This window comes from Phocoena phocoena, chromosome 11, assembly GCF_963924675.1.
Source record: "Phocoena phocoena chromosome 11, mPhoPho1.1, whole genome shotgun sequence".
Classification (NCBI taxonomy): domain Eukaryota; kingdom Metazoa; phylum Chordata; class Mammalia; order Artiodactyla; family Phocoenidae; genus Phocoena; species Phocoena phocoena.
The window spans coordinates 82,294,584-82,317,730 of NC_089229.1; the positions used below are offsets into that span (position 1 = coordinate 82,294,584).

A 23,147-nucleotide genomic window follows, 5' to 3' on the forward strand; every position below is an offset into this window, starting at 1 on the left:
TACTTCACAGGTAGTTAAATGATATTGGCTCTATCCTTAAGATATTTAAATAGATTGTACTAGTAATTAGTATATGCTTATTTAACTATCTGCCAATATATATGTAAGAAATGAAGCTATAAAAATATGAAAATATTAAACATTCTTCAGTCTCATTAAGTGTCCTCCATAAAAGTCAACAAGGATTGATTCCTTAATAATAAAAAAATCAGGCCCATTTAACCCTCCATAACATACAAATCTGTTATTATGTGTGGCTTGAAAAAACACTTATTACTGTGCTATAATAATATATATTATATATAATAACTATATTGCACTAACTAAAAAGCTAATTTTGTCAGAAAAATATTTCTTCTTATACCAATCAGAGTCATGAATACCTGTATTTGAATTTAAGAGGTATGAAAGAGAATGCAGTTATTTTCTATTCAATCAAACTGATTTCCAGTATCAGGGGAAAGGGAACACATTATTTCTGTAAACTTTGTCTTTTAAAAAAAAGTTTATTATTTAAAGTCAAAATAATAGATATAGCAAAAATACAGTTTGCTTTCATTATACTAGAAATAAATCTCATTTGCCATATGGTCTGTGTAAAGCCCTTCTTTTGTCCTATTTTTTATATGTGAAACCTTTTGGTAAACATAAAATATTTATTGATTAAATAAGTAACAATTCTGTGATTTTCGAGAAATGGCATATATTTTGTAGCTGTACATTACTACATTGTTCTGTTGCAAGGATATTGGATATTACTCCAAATTCATTAATCTTTACAAGTCTCACTAATCAGAAAACAACATAATATACAACATATCTCAATCCTAGATTTTCATACATTTGGTCTAACATTTTTTTCCTCCTTACAAGAAGAAGCAGATAAAAGAAGGAGATTTTTTTTCTTCCAAATTTAGGGTTATAGTTAATGAAAGTTGGAGATATAGCCCCTCAGGGTGTCTGTATCTGTGAAGGAGGAGTGAAAAATAACTCAGCAAAAACTTTCTACAATTGTGCTCTTTTCTTCCAGTTTCAAAAGGCACCCCTATTTAAACCCACAGGAGAACCTAACACACACAACAACTGTAGGATCTGGGCAGATGATAAAAAAGATAATTTACTGGATATATTTTAAAACCAAGGAAAATCAAGAAACTGACTAAAAGCAAGAAAAAGAAATTTCAGAAGAGAGACTTACCTACATGTAGAAGATTGGCTCAAGTCAATGAGTCTAACATATGCCGACAGCATAGAGCAGGAAGCATGTTCTTCCTGTTCGAGCCATTCAAATATCAACCTGCATAACATTTACATGAAAATCCGTGGTCCAGCCCATTTGCTTTTGAGAGTAAAAGTCTAACGTAGGGTGGGGTAGTTAAGGTACTCATGGAACAAAGTGAGACATTCTCCCACGGGCTAGATCAGCAAATGCAGGATGCACACACACATATTCTCTCTCTCTCTCTCACACACACACACACACAGCAGTATTATTTTAATATTTAGATAGAAAATATGAAGAACAACAAAAAATAACTTCTAAGGTATTAGTAAGGGCAATTAACAGGCCTAGATAATCTCCCAAGGTTACTCTTCTAGATGAAGTGCTATTTCATCCATAGATTTTTATGATCAGAAACACTTCCACTAATAAACATTCATGTTACCGATGTAATTTTTACTTTTAGATCCATTTTAGACAATTGACGTTGCTCAAATAAACTAATATGATTTTCTGAGAAAAGAAGAAAAACCGAACAAAAGGAGTCTATATAGACTTATTTTATTCTAACTTAAAAAAAACAAAAATGCCCTTGACTTGAAGTTGGTTTCAATATTCTAAAAAGAATGTAAAATTAAACATCAAAAGATTACAACTGTTATAACCTAAATAAAACGAAATTCCTTCACAAGTTTTTTTGTCTTTTTTTTGGTTTTTTTTTGCAATTTCTAACTAAAAGGACACCACACCTTCAGATCCACAGGACACTCCCACCACTTTGAGGTTCATTTGTAATACAGTTATAAGTCAACTTCTACATGTCCCAGTTTTGCAAGTGGCAAAGTTATTTATTCTCCAAGTTTATTAAAGCTGCACCCACGCACAGCTTGAGAGAACAGGACATACAATGGCCAGAAAATCTGAGATACTTTAAAACTGATTCTGTCCTTTGCCTCATAAATCACCTTCTCCTAGTGATAGTATATCTTAGGCAAAAACATGTAATGACACGAAGGAGACCTCAAAGGGATGGCAAAGCACTTAATATTTAGCGTATGTGATTTTTTTAAACAGCCAAAGAGAAAACAGAAATTCATCTTCCTATCCTCTGACCTGGATCCTCCGAGCTTCACACTGCTGCTAATCCTGATTCTGGGTGATAGTTGCAGTTGCTATTTTCTGAGTGTTTACTATGAACCAGGTACTTTATATATGTTATAAAGTGTCTTGTTGGGGTCAAATCTGAGGTTGGAGCAGGTAGAGGGGAGAATCAGTTTCATTGTCATGTAATTTTCATGAAGCTTCTTAATTCTTGGAATTAAGAAGGGGACAAACACAGGTACCTAATCACAAGTCCAGTTTTGCAAAGTCCCAGAAATCCTTTGGTTGCCCTTCAGACTCAATGGTGGGAGCAGTGAATAAGGAAAGAAAGATTATAAGGAGAGACAACTGAGCCCCAGAGAGAAATTGCCAAGAGTGAGGAAGAACTGAGAAAGTTGGGCCAAATGAACAGCTGGGTCTAGCTATAGAAGGGAGCAGCAATCCCTGATTCAGTGGGAGACTGTGCTACTAGCCAGCCCTGCTGGATTATCTATTTGCCTTGAAAAGTAGAGGATAATTTTAACTGCATCACAAGGAGTCCACCCAACACCACAGTAGTACCCAGCTCTGAAGGTGCTGAAACAAGAAGTGAGAGTCATCTCCCTACCGACCAGGAAGAGGAGATCACCAAAGGTCCAGACACAACGTTCCAAGGAGGTGGACCGTGGAGCAGGCGGGGACTGTGGACAGTGTGGACAACAAACAGAAAGGACTGCAGAGATGTGAGTGGTGAAACCAACTACCTTCTCCAGCAATCTCTCAGGAGGTGAAGTGTCCTTCCCTGGGACCCATAAGTTGGTGAGATCAGAAGGACATTGGGATATACTGGTAGGCACCAGTACAGAGGTTCTTGGAAATGCTGAGAAGGGACCCCATGAATCAAAAAGGCCTTCCTATTCATCAGCAAGTGGGGAGACAGAGCACTGAGATTTGTCTCTCCTCTAAATATGACCTACTTGGTTTGTTTCCCTGGACTGGTTAGGCCAGAATTTAGCTGTTGCAGAGATATATAGGTATATGTATATGCATAATATATGTATATGTGTATGTGTGTATTTGAATCCTGAAAAGAACTCTGCAAAGTAATATCTCTGTTTCACAAGGGAACACACACAAACTGAAAGAGGTTAGGCCACTTGTCCGAGTTCACACAGCTAATAAGTAACAGAGTCAGCTTAAACCCACAACTGCTTAATTCCAAAGCCTATGCTATGTGGCTAAAAATTCTAGGTCATGACTGGGAAATATTTCAAATAAATACAAAAGTAGACAGGATAGAATAATTACCCTTTGTGTACCCATTCTGCAGATTCAACAATTATCAACCTATGGCCCATCTCCTTTCATCTATACCGTCACCCACTAAACCTACCTTAGCATTGTTTTGAAGCATATCCCAGATACCATAGACATTTCTTTCATAAATATTTTAGTCTGAGTCTCCAAAAGACGAGGACTTGAAATAATTTATTTCCTTTTTTCCTCTTTACGTTAAAATATCCCAAATAAATAGATTTCACTGGGTCAGTAAAGTAGCTCTGTTCTCGCCAGGAATGTCCCAAACTGGACCCCAAATTATTTTACTAAGACACGTTCTTTTTGAGGTATTAGTCTTGCTAGAGTCCTTTGGTCACCCAAAGATCCCCTTATGAATACTGATGTTCACTCTTATCTCCTATTGTGCTTTCTGAAAAAGATGCTAGAATATAGCTTCCTCTATGAAAATGGGAGAGGAATAAAAAAAATAAATCTAAGGTTCTCAGGAACACCAGTCAGAAAGCAATAGGGCGAGACTGTCAATTCAACAAGTCCACTGGGTGCTCACTCAATGTTTTAAATAGACCCTGTAGGGAGTACAAAAATAGATAAGTAAATAGGCATTCAACAAATACTAATAGAGCAGCTACTGCATACCAAATCTATTCAGGTTGCTAGATGCACATTGGTTAATGGCCAAAGGCACTCTACACCGAGTTTATAATCTGATACAGGAACATGTTAAGAAAACAAAGAACTACAATGTAACCAAAATATAGACGGGAGGAGCACAGAGTTACTGGGGTCTAAAAGAAAAGAGTGAACTCATTCTTTTCCTGAGTGCTACGGTTGAGAAATGAGGAAAATGAGGCCTGAATGACAAGACTTTTCCATAGTAGCAGAGACGTCGAACCAGGGAAAACCCTCACCTCTCGACTTTCTAATCCATTACGATTTCCATCTCAAGAAGGACTAGAGATGCTTGACGGTCAACATTTCTCGCTACCACAAAAGGTTTTATGGAACACTTGGTTTTTGGAATGGGCCTTGAGAGTCAAATAGAATTTGACAAGTGGAGAAGTGGAAGTGTTCTGGGCAGAGAAAACAGCATAAACAGCTTTGTGTCACATATTCCAACGATACAGACCACCTGGTTTGGCTGACATTTAGGGACAATTATAAGGCATGGATGGGGAAAGGATGGAAAGGTAGGTTGCAACCAGATTAGAGAAAAGCTTGAATACCAGGGCAAGTTGTTTGTTTTGAAGGCCCTCAAGAGTGATGAAATTCCAAGAGTTTGAAGCCAAAGAGTTACGAAAACACAACGATTTATGGGTCACTGGGACGAACACGGATTATATGCTTTGTCATTTTAATTTCATGTTTCATCCTAATTCTTATGAATGAGAATGCATAGATAAGCATTATCTAAGGAGAGAAGTTCTATTTGTTTAAGAGATGGGTGGGGGGCATGAAGGGGTAGAAGGTGGGGATCTACTCTATGCTTTGTCATTTTAATTTCATGTTTCATCCTAATTCTTATGAATGAGAATGCATAGATAAGCATTATCTAAGGAGAGAAGTTCTATTTGTTTAAGAGATGAGTGGGGGGCATGAAGGGGTAGAAGGTGGGGATCTACTCAAGGGACAGGCATGAGGGAGTCAACAGGCTGCCCGGATTCCTCAGTGAAGCAGAGGAAAAGGGAAACGGTGGACATTGGTGGGAACAGCCATTGAGTGCAGATGACAGATTAGTTCCTGGGGCATATGGAAGAAATGGCACGGAGGCAGCAGGAAAACCTCCAGGGAATCTATACATTTCCGCAGGAGCATTTAACAGGAGTTTGTCTTGTGATCTCTGTTCGCTCCTACTTCATGGGTGTCGAGACAAAATAATTCGGTCACATATCCTAATGAGAGTGGATTAGGAGCTCCTTTTAGATACAAACGGAGCAAATTTATTTCTTAGCCAAAAAACTACTTTCAAGGTAACTAGGAGTCGTTATTATGATTGAAACGCCTAAATTCAGTGTTCTCAGAGGAGTTGTAAGAAGGGATTCATCTCTGAAGCTATACAAACTTGAATTTGAATCCCAGGTTTGCTACTTACTAGTTGAATGATCCTGGTTAAGTTATTTAACCTCTCTGAACTTCAGTTGCCTCATCTGTAGAAGCAGAGAATACTTACCATTCAAAGTTGTAGAGAGAATTAATAACATGGCACGTGGAAATGTTTTCCTACAAAGTACCTGGTACACAACTGATGTTGGTTCCTTCCCCTTTCTTGGTGAAATCAGTACCAGATGAAAGGGAAATTACTAACAACCAAACATCCTGTAAGCTTCCAAGTTCAACTTCCTTTATTAAAACTTTACAAGAACTGCTAAGGAATAGCAAAATAGATTCATTTCCTTTTTCTTTCCTTTTCTCAGCTATTCAACAGGATGGGGTACTAAGGAATGGAAAAATGTGAGATACATACACTTAAAAGAATAAGAACAACTCATATAATTCATTTTTTTAAACTCATTTTTTAAAATGGACAAAAGATCTGGGTAGACGTATCTCTAAAGAAGATATACATATGGCCAATGAGTGCATGAAAAATGCTCAACATCATTTGTCATTAAGGAAATGCATATCAAAACCACAAGATACCACTTTACATCCACTAAGATGCCTATAACCAAAAAGATAGACAAAAAATAATAGATACATGTATATATATAACTGAATCGCTTTGCTGTACACCTGAAACTAACACAACATTGTTAATCAACTCTGCTCCAATATAAAATAGAAATTAAAAAATCAAATTTAATTTAATTAAGAAAAAGACAGACAAGTGTTGACAAGGATGTAGAGAAAATGAAATCCTCATACATTACTGGTGGGAATGTAAAATGGTGTAGCTGCTTTGAAAATCTGTTTTGCAGTTCCTCAAAGTGTTAAACATAGAGTGACCATACGATGCAATAATTCTACTCCTAAATATATACCCCAAAGAACTGAAAACATATGTTTACACAAGATGCTTTACACTAATGTTCTTAGTGGCATTCTTCATGGTAGCCAAAAAGTAGAAACAACCCAAGCGCTTATCGGTGGTGAATGGATAAACAAAAGGTGGTATATTCATACACTGGAATATTATCCAGTCATAAAGAGGAATGAAGCACTGATAACATGCTACAACACAGATGAACCTTGAAAACTTTATATTAAGAAAAGAAGCCAGTCACAAGAGGTCCGTATTGTATTATTCCATTTATATGAGATATCCAGAATAGGCCAGTCTATAGAGGCAGAAGGCAGATTAGTGACTGCCCAGGGTAGAGTGGGGTGGCGGATAGGGATAGACTGCTAATAGGTATGAGGTTTCTTTCTAAGGGGATCAAAATGTCCTAAAGTTGATTGTGGTGATGGCTGCACAACTCTGAATATTTTTTAAAACATTTAATTGAACAATTTAAATTGATGAATTGTTTGGTAGGAGAATTATATCACAATAAACCTTTTTTATTTTTATTTTATTTTATTTATTTATTTATTTATTTTTGCGGTACGCGGGCCTCTCACTGCCGTGGCCTCTCCCGTTGCGGAGCACAGGTTCTGGATGCGCAGGCTCAGCGGCCATGGCTCACGGGCCCAGCCGTTCCGCGGCATGTGGGATCTGCCCGGACCGGGGCACGAACCCGTGTCCCCTGCATCGGCAGGCGGACTCTCAACCACTGCGCCACCAGGGAAGCCCAATAAATCTTTTTTAAAAAAGGAAGAGTGATGGATTTCCAGATTCTGGAACAGAATGGTCTGCTCCATTTGATTGAGAAGATCATCTTCCCTGAGGCTCGGACTGCTGCCCAAGGAAAGTGCTCCAGGCACATCTCCACGACCTGGGGTGTTTGCCTAAGTGCCCTCAGCTACTCAGTAGTCTCTTCTTGGGTAGAGAAGTACTCTTAGCACCTAACTGCAGCAATGGGTACTCCTTGGGCATTGCCCTACTCTGTACAGCAAAGTACCAGCACCTCAAAGATTATCTAGCCTTGACCTCGATTCTTAGAGAGTCAATGAGACCTGAGACTCCTGATAGCCAATAGTGAATTTAAGTCCCAAACCAGCCTGTCTTTCAAACAAAAAGTTCAGCACACTTCATCAAAATCTCCATTTGGTTATATATCCTTGAGTTTATACTATAGAAGGGGTAGAAATCCCCCCAGATGCCGTCAAAGGTTGACATTTCTCATGCATCTGAATTCTGTGGTATAAGACTTGTACTTGCCATAAGAGTCTCTATAATACTTAAACAAAACAAAACACCACCACAGAAGAGGGTCAGGATATGGCAGAGCTAAAAATGAAGTTGAAATATAGTCCAATACTCACTTCCATACTTAGGTCATTATTCATCCTGATGCAACCTGAAAGATCTGTTCCTGGGTGGGGACCACCTGTAGGGCCTGGACACCTAATAATAGACAGTAAAGTTCCTTAATACAGGTGGAAAAACTGCAAACTTCAGCAGATACCAATCTATCACATAGTTCCCCTTCCCTGCCCCAATTTTACCGAATTTCTAATTAAGTTCATGTCTTAACTGAGACATGACGAAAGAGAGCTCTAAGCTCCATCAGAGAGAGAGGTTATAACCACAGAGAATCTAGTCCCAAATGAAAATAAAGTATTTGCAATTCAGAGTCTTGCTTCCTGACCCTCAATACAGAAAGGAAATTTCATTGGGGTGAACAGTGCTCACAAACTCCACTGACATTTCTGAACTTTTCCTAAGGAAGAAATGTCTGCATACTTAGAAAGGTGAGTGAGCTCCTATGAGCTTTGGGAGAGGGTATGTGCGAGCACAGGGATAGAGTCCCAAAGACTTGTTCACCTGGAGTGTGAAGGAATAGAAAGATGATCAAAACCTAGCTGAATGAGTTAACCTAGCAGTACACAGTATATTCCTAAAAACTGGGAAACATTTTAAGTAGCCTAATTTGTCTTTTACACTTTAGAATGGATATCATGAAATTCAAAAGAGCTATAGAGAAAACTATAAAGGTATCTTTGTTTTAAAGTTGTCAATTTTCAGAAAGTTAGAGAAGTCACACAATAAAAATTCCACAGTAAAGATGTCATGATATCAAGATATGAAACTTTGACTGATTAAAAGTTTAGGCAATAGGAATAGGCCACCCACGAAAAGCAGGCCAAGTGTATTTTGCCCTTTTAACTTACTTGTGCCTTCCAGTCACATCCAAAGCACCATCCTCTACTTCTCCATATCTGGGCCTTTCACATGAAGCATGGATTCGGTTGGCTACACGTGAGAAAGGTGTCAATTCTAGTCTTGAAATTGCTGTAAGACTATCCAGATACAAGGCGTCTGCAGTAGAACAGAAAAGAATAAATATAGAAATTAATGGTTCAAATTATATATATACATACTATTTCTTTTCCTCTTGGGAGATTAGACCATTTCTGAAAAAACAAAAGTCAGTTCAATTCAATTAACATTCTTTTTTGAATTTTTGAATTGTATTTTATTTATTTTTTTATACAGCAGGTTCTTATTAGTCATCCATTTTATACACATCAGTGTGTACATGTCAATCCCAATCGCCCAATTCATCACACCACCACCATCCCCCGCCGCTTTTCCCCCTTGCTGTCCATACGTTTGTTCTCTACATCTGTGTCTCAATTTCTGCCCTGCAAACCGGTTCATCTGTACCATTTTTCTAGGTTCCACATATATGCGTTAACATACGATATTTGTTTTTCTTTCTGACTTACTTCACTCTGTATGACAGTCTCTAGATCCATCCACGTCTCAACAAATGACCCAATTTTGTTCCTTTTTATGGCTGAGTAATATTCCATTGTATATATGTACCACATCTTCTTTATCTAGTCAATTAACATTTTAAAATTACAACCCCCCACCCCCTAAATTTTGATGCCCAGTTATGAGGGGTAGAAATGTCAGTTATTTTTTTAAGCAGGTGGTAGGGGTGAAGGAGGAGAAACAGAAACCCTTACCTAGTAAGCACTAGAGGGGTCAATAATCTGCTGCCAGGGGGCAAAATCCAGCCAGCCTCCTGTTTTTGTAAATAAAGTTTTATTGGAACACAGACACACCCATTCATTCAGTATCATCCAAGGTTGCTTGTGGGCTACAACAGCAAAGTTGAGTAGTTGCTGCAGAAACCGTACAGCCTGCAAAACCTCAAATATTTACTATCCGGCCCTTTACAGAAACAGTTTATCAACTCCTAAAGAGAAAAACGGTTCGACGTTGTAATTGTAAACCACTGAAGAGTGCAGGAAATAGGGTGACAATTTTTTTTTTTTTTGAGGAAACTGTCTTGTCACGTTTTTCTGAGTATAGGAAGCAGCAGACTTTAATAGAAAAAACATAGGCTTTGAAATTAATCACAATTTTTAGTTCAAATCCTGACCCTGACACATAAGCCAGGTGTGTGATCTCGGATAAATAACTAAACCAACTCAGCCTCAGTTTACTTACATATAAAGTGCCACATGGGGACTTCCCTGGTGGTCCAGTGGTTAAGAATCCACCTTCCAATGCAGGGGACTCGGGTGTGATCCCTACTTGGGGAACAAAGATCCCACATGCCTCGGGGCAACTAAGCCCGTGCGCTGCAACTACTGAGCCCACGCGCCACAACTAAAGGGAAGCCCACGTGCCAAAATGAAGTGCCCGCGCGCTGCAACGAAAGATCCTGCTTGCCACAACTAAGACCCAATGCAGCCAAAAATAAATAAATAAAATTTTTTTAAGTGCCACATGACCTTAGGCAAATTATTCAGTGTTCCTGCTAACTTATCTTTAAAATGTGAATTACATTAGCATCTACCTCACAGGGATATGGTGAGGATTAAATGAATTAACAGGTACATGAACACACAGTTCTGCAAATTACTCAGTGTTCCTGCTTTCTTATCTTTAAAATGTGAATTACATTAGCATCTACCTCACAGGGATATGGTGAGGGTTAAATGAATTAACAGGTACGTGAACATACAGTTCTGAGAGCAGAGAACTGTTCCTGGCACATAGTGGGCACTCTTTCAGTGCTGCCATAGTATTATTACCATCACTGAGTTAGTGTGGGTAAAATCGTCTCTATAAAGCGCTTATCTACTGTCTGACACAAACCGGCCACTTGTTAGTACTGGTAGCAGTTTTCTCTCTTCTAGTTGAAATGATCCACAATTCACTCTACTTGCTTCTTATTCCTTCTTAAATTTATTTTGATAATCATCCCATTTCTTTTGTCATTTCAGAACCAAGCATTAACTTTTGCTTTCAAGCACATCCAGGTTGTGATGAGAGATGCCACCACTTTCAGCATTTCCTAAGATAAAGTTCATTCATTCTTCTTAGACTGGCATTAAGTAATAGTCCATGAGGTGACCTACAGCATGCTCCAAACTTAAATTCTACTCCATCCTGACCCAAGCCCTCTTATCTCCACAGTGACTTATCCAGCATGGACTCTTCTCCAAACACTTAAAACTTTTGCATTTTTTTTCCCCCTCATGTCATTCTCCCCAGCTGGAATACTTTTTCCATGCTTTTTGCTTTTCCAAATGCAGCCCGTCTTTCCATGCCTGGTTCAACACTCATTTCTTCCACAGAGCCTTCTCTGAACCCAGGTCTTACTTCCTTAATAATCTGTGAGCTACTTTAGGACTCACCCTCTAGTATACATAAAATAGTGCCTTGCACAGAGTAGGTGGTCAAATATAAGTTGACTGACTGAATTCAGGGATAAACATCTAAGTTTTCAACATTTGCTATATAATTGTGATTAATTATTTTCCTTCTCAAGAAGAACTCCACCCCCAGCTGTGTCTGACAGGGTATAGGAAAGGGTCTATGCATGCTTACCCAGCAGAGGTGTGTACCAGCATGTATGTTTGAAGGTCAGGGGTAGCTGATGTATTCTTGCTTCTTGACCACTATATCGTTTATGGCAACACTGCTTCTGAACAGAAAATCAAGTACTATTAGCTTTCCAAAGGGCTGTAATATATTTCATAATCTCTCTTCATCTCCAAAATTAGAAAGAATATCACTGTTCTCCCGCAAGAGAGTTTGAGAAGAAAATAAATGACATCAAGTAACAAAGTTTTCATGCTTTGGATCAAAAGGTACACACCTTATAAGTAAAAATGTAATTCTTATTAAAAATCACTCTTCAATAATTTAACAGAAAGATAACATCAATTCCCAATAATCAACACTTTCATATAAACAAAGGCTTTGAGGAAAGAAATATGAGTGAGGGGCAAGTTTAGCTATATAATTCTTCTTCATGATACCGTAATCAAAAAGTTTTAAATAGTACCATTTCCCAGGGCCTATCAAAATTGTGTGCGTGCTCATGATAAAGAAAAAAATAGGTATCTTGCTTTGTCTGATACCCTCTCAAGAAAATCAGTATAGCTTAGAATTCTAACTGTCTAATACACATTGGACTTAACTTTCTATTTTGGCATAGTAGTAGATTCACAATTGGCACTTAAATAGTTTCAAAAAGCTTAAACTCACCAACTGTTCCTGGAGAGGTTGATGAAGTCTATCTGTGCAGGACAAGGGATCGTAGTGAGGAAATTCCTCATCTAAACAGCTCTGTCATGAGAAAAATGGTGGAGTGCATTCAAAGACAGAATGATGGGAGAGTGGCAGATACAAAATACATTAGATTTAAGATGTGATGCTACCTGAGAAGGAGAAAATGGACTAGCTCTTTATCTTGTATTTTTCACTAAGGGAACAAGTTTGTAATGGTAAACCTCTCACTGCATTTTCCCCATTACTTGTTCTAGGAATGAAATCCAAAGATCAGGAACAGGAAACTGAATAGCTTTGTCACTGAAATCTTCAAGCAGAGACCAAAGAAGCTTGTTGGAGACATAACTCAGAGAGTAAAAATGCTGTCTGTGAAATTTCTACAGCAATAAAATTGCGACTTTTGTCCAAGAGGTAGATACATGTCTATTAGTTACATTATAATAGAAAATTGGTGTTCTTGAGATGATTATGGAGATTTTTCCAGTTCAACTTATTGTAAGGGGATTTTTAGGCACTCTGCCTAGCTTAATCTCCTACATGAATTTTTTTTTTCTCCTTAAACAGATGTGCCTGCATTATGCCCTAGAAACAGATACATGCAAATATCACCCTTCTCTCTTTCCTCCTCCAGCCCCTTCCCTCCAGTGCCAACCTTGCTGTTCCTTATGTTCTTTATTTATGAACAGAAAGGAGAAATTCACCAAGTGTCAAAAGGGAAAGAAATACATTTAACTGTACCATGGATACCTTGAGATATCCAGACAGAGAGGAGTTGAAAGTTTAATTCAAATAGGAGAGAAAAGAGACAGCAACCATCAAAGCCCACTCAAGAGTCTCAGAAAGGAGGTGCCTACGACTAGCAAACTGGCCCTTTGCTAACAGATACAGGTCTGAAATGCTTCCTCTCTGAAAGATGTTATTAGGAGTCACGCAGTCATGTGCATTCTCCCCTCCTGTTTTGCTAAATGCTTTCAGTGCCTAAGAAAACAAAGTCTACCAGAGCATCTTTTCTAACTTGATTATTTAATTTTATGGCTAAAATTATTATATATTATAACTTAGCTTCAAAATCTTAACACCAACTGGACAACTTCCCCACAGTAAACACATATCACAGAGGTTTGGGTCTTTTTGTTTGCTTTTTACCTGAAACAGCAAGCCATGGAGTTGTCCTTTAATTAACTTCTTTCTTAGTGACTCAATTGTTGCTATAAAGAGAATTTATAACCAGCTTAATATGACAATTCGTAACCCCCTTTTCCCTTAGTTCATTTTGTAAACTTTTTTCCCAAAAGATTTTTTGATGTGGGAAGATTTTTTGATGTGGAAAGATTTTTTGATGTGGACCATTTTTAAAGTCTTTATTGAATTTGTTACAATATTGCTTCTGTTTTGGTTTTTTGGCCCCGAGACATGTGGGATCTTAGCTCCCCGACCAGGGATCGAACCCGAACCCCCTGCACCGGAAGATGAAGTCTTAACCACTGGACCGCCAGGGAAGTCCCATTTCATAAACTTTTAACAGCTTTCAATTTGAGGCCTGAGGAAAGGAAAGAGAAAACAACAGCTTCTGAGAATGACGTGCTCAACTCATGACTCGTGAAACTGGGACAGCAGAAACAAAACAGGTAGGAGCAACTAAACCATTATTGCCCTTGAGTATTTAAAATTAACCCTGATAGATGCAAGTGAATTATCTTCCAGAAGTGAGTCACAGAATTATTCATGCTAAAAAGGGAATACACCTCAGAGGTCACTCAGTCCAACCTCCTACCCATGGGGAAATCGTCTCTTCAATAAGCCTCTGCTTGAGCTACAAGCAATGGAAGCCCTGGAAATGGAGCCATAGAATCCCAGATTCCTACAAGTAGGTCTGGGATCATGAAGACACTGATGTCCAGAAGATTTAAGTGGATAAATGGTTATTCGTGGAGCTGAGATCAGACTCATAGGACAACGCTCCATTCACTATACTCTTTTGTGAAATTAAAAATATTTGTCTCTCTGCTTAACTGAAATCTGCTTCCCAGTAACTTCCAAATTGTCCTCTCTGGAATAATGAAAGTGATAAAAATACCCATTTAACTTCTTAAGTTAAATAGCAACATATTACTTATTTGACAATCTATACCCTTTGAAAGATAGCCAAGAACCAGAAAATAGGCTGAAATCTTTGGAACAACCAAAATAGATGTTGACATCCATGCCCTTTACTCATGTGGTAGATCCTCACAGTTCACTCAGACGGTGGGCTCTGAATTTATACATAATTCTCACAAGCTTGACTGTCTTCTCAGCCCACAGATGATTAAAAACAAAAATTAAATGAGGGTGCGAAGCTCTGTTAGATGGAGGTGTATTAACAGGTGTCACTTAAAAAAAAAAAAAACCACTAACAGCAGATACTCTGGTGCCCAAAACACATAGAAATCTGGTGCTTCTTATTTTAAAGACCAACGGTTTTATATCTCAGTAGCCTGAAGAAATTCTGCGCCATGAAAATAACGCTAATACATGTGGAAATTACAGAATCTAATTATAAATATTTTTCAGGGATAAAGAGCTTGAAAAGCTTCAATTATGTGGAAAATTACCCATGTACAATTTATTTTGTAAGAATATTTTTTTGTAAAAATAACATTTCCCAATTAAGCTTGACAGTGTGTATGAGGCCCACAAGGAGGAAAATATATTTTTAAACTATTTCCAACATATGTAAGTAAGTTAAGAAAAATTAAACTCTTAATACTTAGAACTCCAGTAAAGATTCAGTTTTTAAAAAGTCTCTGTGTTAACTGTATTAAGAAGTAAGGCTCTGTCCTCCTCCTGACCTATATCTGAGCAACAGCAAAGTTTTAAGAAGTGGCCAACATTATGCTTCTGAAGTTGTGTATCTCAAAACACTGTCTTTGAATTTCCAAATTAAGCTTGTGTTCAGAAGAAATAATGAGTTAGTATAAGACTGTCTAAATTGCCCATCTGCTTTCCCACCAGGCAATCTTGATTTTTAGAAATAGTCCATCTCAAAACAAGTTCCAAGTTGTAAACCTCATTTCAACAGATGTTTTGTGCAATGGGTAGCAACTATTTTCATATGTTTCATAAGGCGAAACAAGCTGGCTTATGACGTTAATTTGCATGTACCTTTGCATTCTTCTTTATGTGTTTGGAGTTGGACCTGCCACGTCCCTAGGGCATTTAGGTTTCACATGGAAGCAACTAAAACAATGGCCACTGTTTCCCCTGCTGTTGCCATCTGTGACGTAGGATGAGACCAGTTGTCTTGGATACATTTTCTTTGAAGGAAGCTGAGATAAAACAACTTTCTAAATGACTATGCACTAAAGCTTTCAGGCAAAGGCCCTGTGATTAACTGGCTGCTGAAAATCAAAACCATGATATTGAGCTGTAATAATGTTAGGTATCAATAAGCGTTGACGTTTATGGATTATGGACTTCATAACACTGTAATATAATGTGTTACACAATGTTCTATAGAATTGTGCATTACAAATATTAAAGTTCATTGAAATCCATAGACTGGAAGAAAATAATTCACAACACACATATCTGTCAAAGTTCTTGTATCCAGAATATATAAAGAAAAGAAATCCTACAACTCAGTAACAAAAGGACAAGTGACCTAATTTGAAAAAGGGCAAAAGACTTAGATACTTCACAAAAAAGATATACAACGGCTAATCAGCCCAACAAATTAAAATCACAGTGAGATACTCCGTCGTGTAGAGAAAATGAAAAAGACTGACATCACCAAATGCTGGGGTTGTGGATACCTGAAACTCCCACACATTGCTGCTAGGAGTGTGAAATGCTACAAACTCTATGGAAAACTGCTTGCAATTTCTTAAAAAGTTATAATTACAGCTCTACTATGATCTAATATCTCTGCTCCTAGATATTTATCCTAGGTTAAACAAAAACACAGACCTATACACAGATGTTCATAGCAGCTTTCTCCCTAACAACCCGAAACTGTAAATACTAGGTTGGCCAAAAAAGTTCATTCGGGTTTTTCCATAAGATTATGGAAAATCATCTTGGCCAACCCAATAATTTAGATGTCCAATAATAGGAGAAAAGATAATCAAATTGTGGAATGTTCTTACAAAGAAATGTGACTCAACCATGAAAAGGGCATCCCATTGATAAATACAACATAAAGTACTATGCTCAAGGAAACACACACAGACACACACAAAAGTATATACTGTATAACTCAATTCTAGAACAGCCTAAACTAACCCACCAGTGATAGAAATCACATCAGTGGTTGCTCCTTGTGGTGGCGAAGGTAGAAGTGGGGAGGAACTGGGAAGTAGCGCCAGGGAACTTTCTGGGGTTATAGCAGTTCTGTGTTTCGATGTGCATTTGTCAAACTGGTTCGGCAGTACACTTAAGATCTGAACGTTGTATGATATGTTAATTACTCATCAATAACAAAGAATTAAAAAACTACAACAAGAGGGCTTCCCTGGTGGCGCAGTGGTTGAGAGTCCACCTGCCGACGCAGGGGACACGGGTTCGCGCCCCGGTCCGGGAAGATCCCACATGCCGCGGAGCGCCTGGGCCCGTGAGCCATGGCCGCTGAGCCTGCGCGTCCGGAGCCTGTGCTCCGCAACGGGAGAGGCCACAACAGTGAGAGGCCCGCGTACCGCCAAAAAAAAAAAAAAAAAAACTACAACAAGAACGAAAACAATGGGGCTTATGAAATAAATAGGGTTAGGAAGAGACCACTAAAAATGTAGATGCAACATTGTAACCAGAGCACTAACAAGCACAATTAGTAGTGGTACTTCAAAAGATAACATGGATCACTGAGACATGCAACTTAAAATGGCTAAAGGCTGACTCCCAGGATCCTAGAAATGCACAAAAACAATGGAGTGGAAATGCTGGTGACACTTTAAATGGCACAGTGCTGGTGGGGTGCTGAGAAAATGCAGATGGAAGCGGAACTCTGAGGCAGTGGGGCTGCTACAGCAACGCAGGCAGGAATACAACCTGCCGCAAAACGGAGCTCTGCAGGGCTGGGATGGCACGTCTCTGGGAGGGAGGCCCAGGTGCAGACCCTTGTTTTTAATTTTCTTAAAATAAAGGTGAAAGTCTCCTGCTGCCTATTAGCAGCCAAGCTGAGGGCTTTTTCCTCTCCTGCTGAAGGTTATAGTTGTATTCCTACCAATCCAGGTCCTATACCCAGGAAAACTGTGAATGAAATGCCCATATTATCCTTACACGTCTTCACCCATTTGTCAATCGTGAAAGAGACAGTTTACGTGATAGAAACATACTCTAGTAGAATAGACTGTACCCAGTATGGCCAAGCATTAGCCACTGTTTGCATTTGTTACGTTATTTGTAAATTAACAACTCTGGCATTTTCTGGAAGAAGATACTGAGGCTCCGAGAGGGAAAGAGATTTGCCCAACTTTATCAAAGTCTTTTGTAGACTTAGAATCTAGGTTTGTTTAACCTCAAATCCCATGCTCTTTAATTTTGTGCAATACTTTCTCCTAGATTATTTCATCCATCCCTGCCTCTTTCATTTGGGAAAATGTAGGCCCCCATCCCATCAGAGCTGTTCAGCAAGCTGTATTTGACTTTGGTTCTCTCCTTGGTGCTCACCCCAACACCTGTGTTTAAGTGTCTCCATCACCTGAATCCCCCTTCCTGTCTCATTTCCCTCTTGTGTACTGACTGCTCAGGACACGTGGCTCTCATCTTGCATTCATCCTCAAAGCCGTAGGCTGTTATCTGCCCCGTACATCATGCCCTCCACGCTAAGAATAGCAAGCTAGAAGAGAGTTTCCAGTGAGTTCATCTAGGTGAAAGCCTCCTCTAAACTATAAAGTTCATATCAGATACTACGTTCAAATAAGGAATTATAATATACAGGAGCTTCTCAGGCTCTCTCCCCAAAGAAATATTTATGGTTTCTAAAGGAAATACTTACGGTTTCACTCATTGTCTGTTGAATGAGCAAGTGAATGAAGATTTTATGTAGATAAGGACAAAAAAGGATGAATACTAAAGGGGTGATAGCTTGGATTAGATCATTTAGTCTCTGTTTCCTGCACATTGGATTCACCCTAATATGTTGCATGCATGCCCTAGATCTAAGAAGCTTTATTCCTTTTTAAAGCAAACATTCATTTACATATGCACTGTTGCCTTTGTTAAGATACTTAGATACATATGAAGAAGCAGAAGAAAGAAAATATATGTTACCATTCAAGAAATTTAGTAGTTCTAATGGTGCATTTCAGGGGGGCAAGCAGGCACACTAATTACCTCATAAATCTGTTCAGTCCTGATGGCAACTGAAAACTTGAACGATATTATTTATTCAACATTAAATTCAGATATCTCATCAGATGTCATAAGCGACTTCCTACTTCCAGCTTGTGAACATTGTCATTGACCTAAACATTTGGACACAGCAATCGTATCCTCACACAATTTGCTAGTGACCCTGTCTTAGATGCAGCAGAAAGCAATTGCCATACACTTAATGAATTTATGAAGCTAACCGGAAAGCTTCACGAGAACTAAATGGATTTAAACAGTTTTGCTGTCTGACTCAGAATTCAAACAGTATGTGATGGCAGTGGTCATGGTGGAATGTGGGAGGATGTGTTTGTGTTGTAACTGTCCTACCTCGTTGACGTTCGTTCACAGTCTATCTGGAAAATCTGCTCTATAGACTGTTTGAAAATATGTGCTACCCAAATTTCCCTCTTCTTATAAAGGTTGATCTTTAAGGGCATTATTGGAAAGATCCTCGTAAGCAAAGGGTCTTAAGAGCAAAACGTTGATAGGTATGCCTTCTTTGGACAGCAAAAGATACTAACAAGTAAAGGAGCTAATAAAGCCTGGCAGACTGTGAGCAATTCAAGACAGAAAGGAAGCATCCACCCTACTTTATCCAGCCAGAATAAAATACATGCATTCAACATAGGGCAGCTTTCATATTCTATTTTAAATGATATTTGGACCAGTTATCCCCTGAGGATAGACTGGGAAGACACTAGCAAGTTCATAATATTGAGAACGTATATTTTGGAATAAGTTACAAAAGCTGACTTTTCCAAGAAGGTACTACAAGCCATAGTAGGTTGGAGGAGGGGATAAATTCTTTGTTTTATAAAACTATGGGGTATAATATTGATTTAAGCAAAGGATAAAAATAACTGGATCAAAAGATTAGACCTCTAAGCACAGTGTCTAAAGCAAACACACCATAAACCAAATTTGGAATGCCTTAATGAAGGCATGTTCATGGCTCAAAATTAACAACTCTAATCACAAGGGGACATTCTCCAATGCCCTCTGAGCAATACAAAAAAATAACATAAAGATTATGTAATTTAAAGCATGCTTTACATTGTCTGACAGAGTTAAGCAGGGTAAAATGACACTTACTGTTATTGAAAATGATCGAGTTCTACAAGGCTTAGAAATAATAATAATAATAATAAAGTGTTGAATAACCACTGCTATCTTAGAACTAGCCAATTCCTTTAAACTCTTAAAGAGCTTTCTCAGATAACAGTAGAAAGGGTACAATAAATCCAAAACAAACACAAGTCTGAAATTTTCCATCACTAGCTTACCTTAAGCTTCTATTTAGTTATTACCCAAACCAATAACTTTCTATAAAAAGAACCTTTATACTGCTAGAACGAGAAGCTGGCTGGACAAAAGCAGTTGTCTGATAAATGGTCACATACATAAGCTTCCTTTTTACTGAACCATGTTTCTACAATAAAATAAGCTTAAAAATAATCTGACCTCTGTAATTTGACAATTGTCTTCTCACCTCAGTCCTCAGTAAAGGCTTATCTACTTTTAGGTAAAATGGCAAATGTTCTAGTTTTTAAAGTAAAATATGTAGGTGAAGAACACAAAATTTTAAAAGAATTTTCACACATGTATAATATTTTGATACACATTGAATTCATAAGTATTTTGCTCAATTCTAAAATTACTGCTTAAAAGAAAATAGAGAGGCAGGGCCTCTTCTACCATATGATGGGTACAAACCAGCTAATAAAGTCAGAGTAGAATATGTAAACAATTTGCAAGTTCAACTATCTCATGCATACAAGATCGTTTTTCCATGTTTACTTTTATAGATATTGAGAGGTTTTGTTTAATTTTTAAAGAAATAACAGTCATGGAAAAATCCAGCTTGTAATAGACAACCAAAAGGGAAAGTTAATGGTTAAATCCATCCACCTAGCCACTAGGCAGATCTCTCTGGAAGCCCATAACACTGCTTCTGGAGCCATTTCATCACCATGAATTCAGTAATAAGATAGCAGCTGGAATCTAGAAAAATGGCTGTAGTCCTTCTGCCCCACCTCAGAGTGGACTGAATTCAGACATAACAAATACTTGCTACTCACTTTTCGGTTTTCTTGTCTTCTGCTCAAGTGTCTGGCAAGTGTTCACTAACTCAGTATTTATAGTCTGGAGATTTCGTTGATCCGAAACTGCTTCCTCTAATTTACGCAGCAAAGGCTTAGCTTTTTCCCTGGCAGAGTGGGCTGCCTGATCTCCATCCTCCACCTGGATACCGACAGTTAATGCTGGATGTTAGCAGGGTGGCCGGGAAAGAAAGCAATTGAGCACTCACTCTTACGCACACGAAACTGAAAATGTGCTTTTCTTCTCAGGGAAGTGATAAGCCTTCACTGAACTTCTGCAATTCTGTGTTTGCATGGGCTTCGTATGCCTGAGCTATTTCTACAGCGGCAAAAGTCTTGGTATGTCAAGTCGCCTCTTTCTGCAAAGTTGCCTCTTTCATCAGCAGGCTGTTGACACCGCCTCTTACAACTCCCCCTTTACTTCCTCCGCTCACTGCTAGTCGAGAGGGACTGAACTTCGCAGTTCCTCTTTGTTTTTTTGGTTCCTCCTCCATTTTTACTTCAGGGTTTTAAGGACATCTGAGGAGACTTCCTGCGCATATAATGTAGTCAAAGGCCACCCTACCTGCTCCGCTGCCCCCTCCAACCATTGGCTGGCTTCTTGGACCTTCCTCCTGAGGATGGCTTCCTGGTTGACAGCATCCTCTTGCAGTTGTGTGATGGCTTCTAGTTGTTTCTGCCTAGTTAAAAAAAAGTCCAAACCACAAGCTGTCAGTGACATTTCAACAAAGAGTCACCCCCTGGGAAGTTATGACAAATTCAAACTTAATATACTTCCTCAGAGATGAGAGGAAAAAGTGAAAGTATTTACAATATAGATAAATGCTTCACAAATATAGAATTTTAATTAAAGCAATCGTATTGATCACTTAGTCTGATAACCTCACTTTACAGATAAGAACATTTAGTTTCCTATTCTACACTGGAATATTCAGTTCCCCACAAGCTACATCAATAGTACTTAGCTACGTTGGCACCACAATAAGGTCACTGTGACAGGTGCCATATTTACATAGCACAGCTAGCTTTTTCAAAAAAAGAAAGGAAAGGAAAAGCGAAGAAGGGAAAAGAAAAAAGAGAGAAAAAAAGAAATAAGTGCTTTGTTTCATGACCTTAGCCTTTCTCCTTAAGAATTGTCAGTCATGGTGTAACTATGTGCCATGAGCACAGGAAGGGCTGCTCCCAAGAACAGACGGAAGTTAGCTGTTAGTATTTCCACTGCAGTCCTCTCTTTTCTAAAGCCTTTCCCCTCCCTTTCTTCCTCACCCCAAATCTCTTAGTGTTGTTATGTTACTTCTCTTTTGGATCCAACCCTAATCCCCCAAATATATAAAAATGCATCTGTTAGCTGATGAGATTATTTAAACCATGCTATGTATCAATATATCAATGGCTATCTGGAAACAACGTGACCTGAATAAGGACCTTAGCTCAAATGAATGAGAACCTTTGGGAGTTTCAAAGCAGTGAGGAAGACATTGTCAGGTTTAGGCCTTGTGCATACCTCTCAAATGTTAATACATAGTCAGAATCCCATTGTACATTGACATATATCCAGCCCTGATTACAAGAAGGACCATATGAGAGACAAAGATGGTTTCAGAGAATGCTTCACCACTGTGGTAAGCCAACAAGCAAAACCCTAACCAAAAATAAAAACAACCTAAACACACATTCTACTGAGCATTGTCCAACAGCATGTAGTCAGTTTTTTCTTTTTTTTTTTTTAATTGTGGTTAAGAACATTTAACATGAGATCTACCCTCTTAGCACTTTAAAGTGCACCATACAGTAAACTATAGGCTCAATGTTGTACAGCAGATCTCTAGAACTTATTCATCTTGTGTAACTGAAACTTTATACCCGTTGAATCACAACCATCCATTTGCCCTTCCCAAGCCCCTGGAAACCACCATTCTACTCCCTGCTTCTGTAAGTTTGACTATTTTAAATACCTCATGTAATCGGAATCATGCAGTATTTGTCCTTCTCTGACTGGTTTATTTCACTTATCATAATATCCTCAAGATTCATCCATGTTATCACATGTGGCAAAATTTCCTTCTTTATCGAAAAGCTTTCAAAAACTTTTTTTTTAAAAAAAAGCTGAATAATATTTAATTGTATGTATATACCATATTTTCTTTATTTATTCATCCTTAATGAACATTTAGATTGTTTCCACATCTCGGCTATTATGACTAATGCTGCAATGAACCTGAGTGTGTAAATATCTTTTCGAGATTTTACTTTGAATTCTTTTGGATATATACCCAGAAGTGGGATTGCTGGATCATATGGTAGTTCTATTTTTAATTTTTTGAGAACCTCCAAACTGTTTTCCATAGCAGTTGCACCATTTTACATTCCTACCAACAGTATACAAGGGTTTCAATTTTTCTACGCCCTTGCCAACACTTGGTATCTTTGGGGTTTGTTAGTTTTTTAATAATAGCCTTCCTAACAGGTGTGATTCATTCATCATTGTGAATGACTCATTGTGGTTTTTAATTGCATTTCC

General features: G+C 38.3%; 1 protein-coding gene across 1 annotated transcript in view; it reads right to left on the reverse strand.

Moving 5' to 3' along the window:
• Positions 1-23,147, reverse strand: part of IRAG2 (inositol 1,4,5-triphosphate receptor associated 2) — a 94,360-nt gene that overhangs the window by 28,174 nt on the left and 43,039 nt on the right. Inside the window, exons 17-23 of the mRNA XM_065887575.1 lie at positions 21,192-21,306; positions 20,606-20,768; positions 13,326-13,387; positions 12,156-12,236; positions 11,493-11,589; positions 8,813-8,960; positions 7,964-8,045 (exon numbers count right to left, since the gene is read on the reverse strand). Coding sequence (XP_065743647.1) covers positions 7,964-8,045; positions 8,813-8,960; positions 11,493-11,589; positions 12,156-12,236; positions 13,326-13,387; positions 20,606-20,768; positions 21,192-21,306 — 748 coding nt within the window. The remainder of the gene's footprint in view (positions 1-7,963; positions 8,046-8,812; positions 8,961-11,492; positions 11,590-12,155; positions 12,237-13,325; positions 13,388-20,605; positions 20,769-21,191; positions 21,307-23,147) is intronic.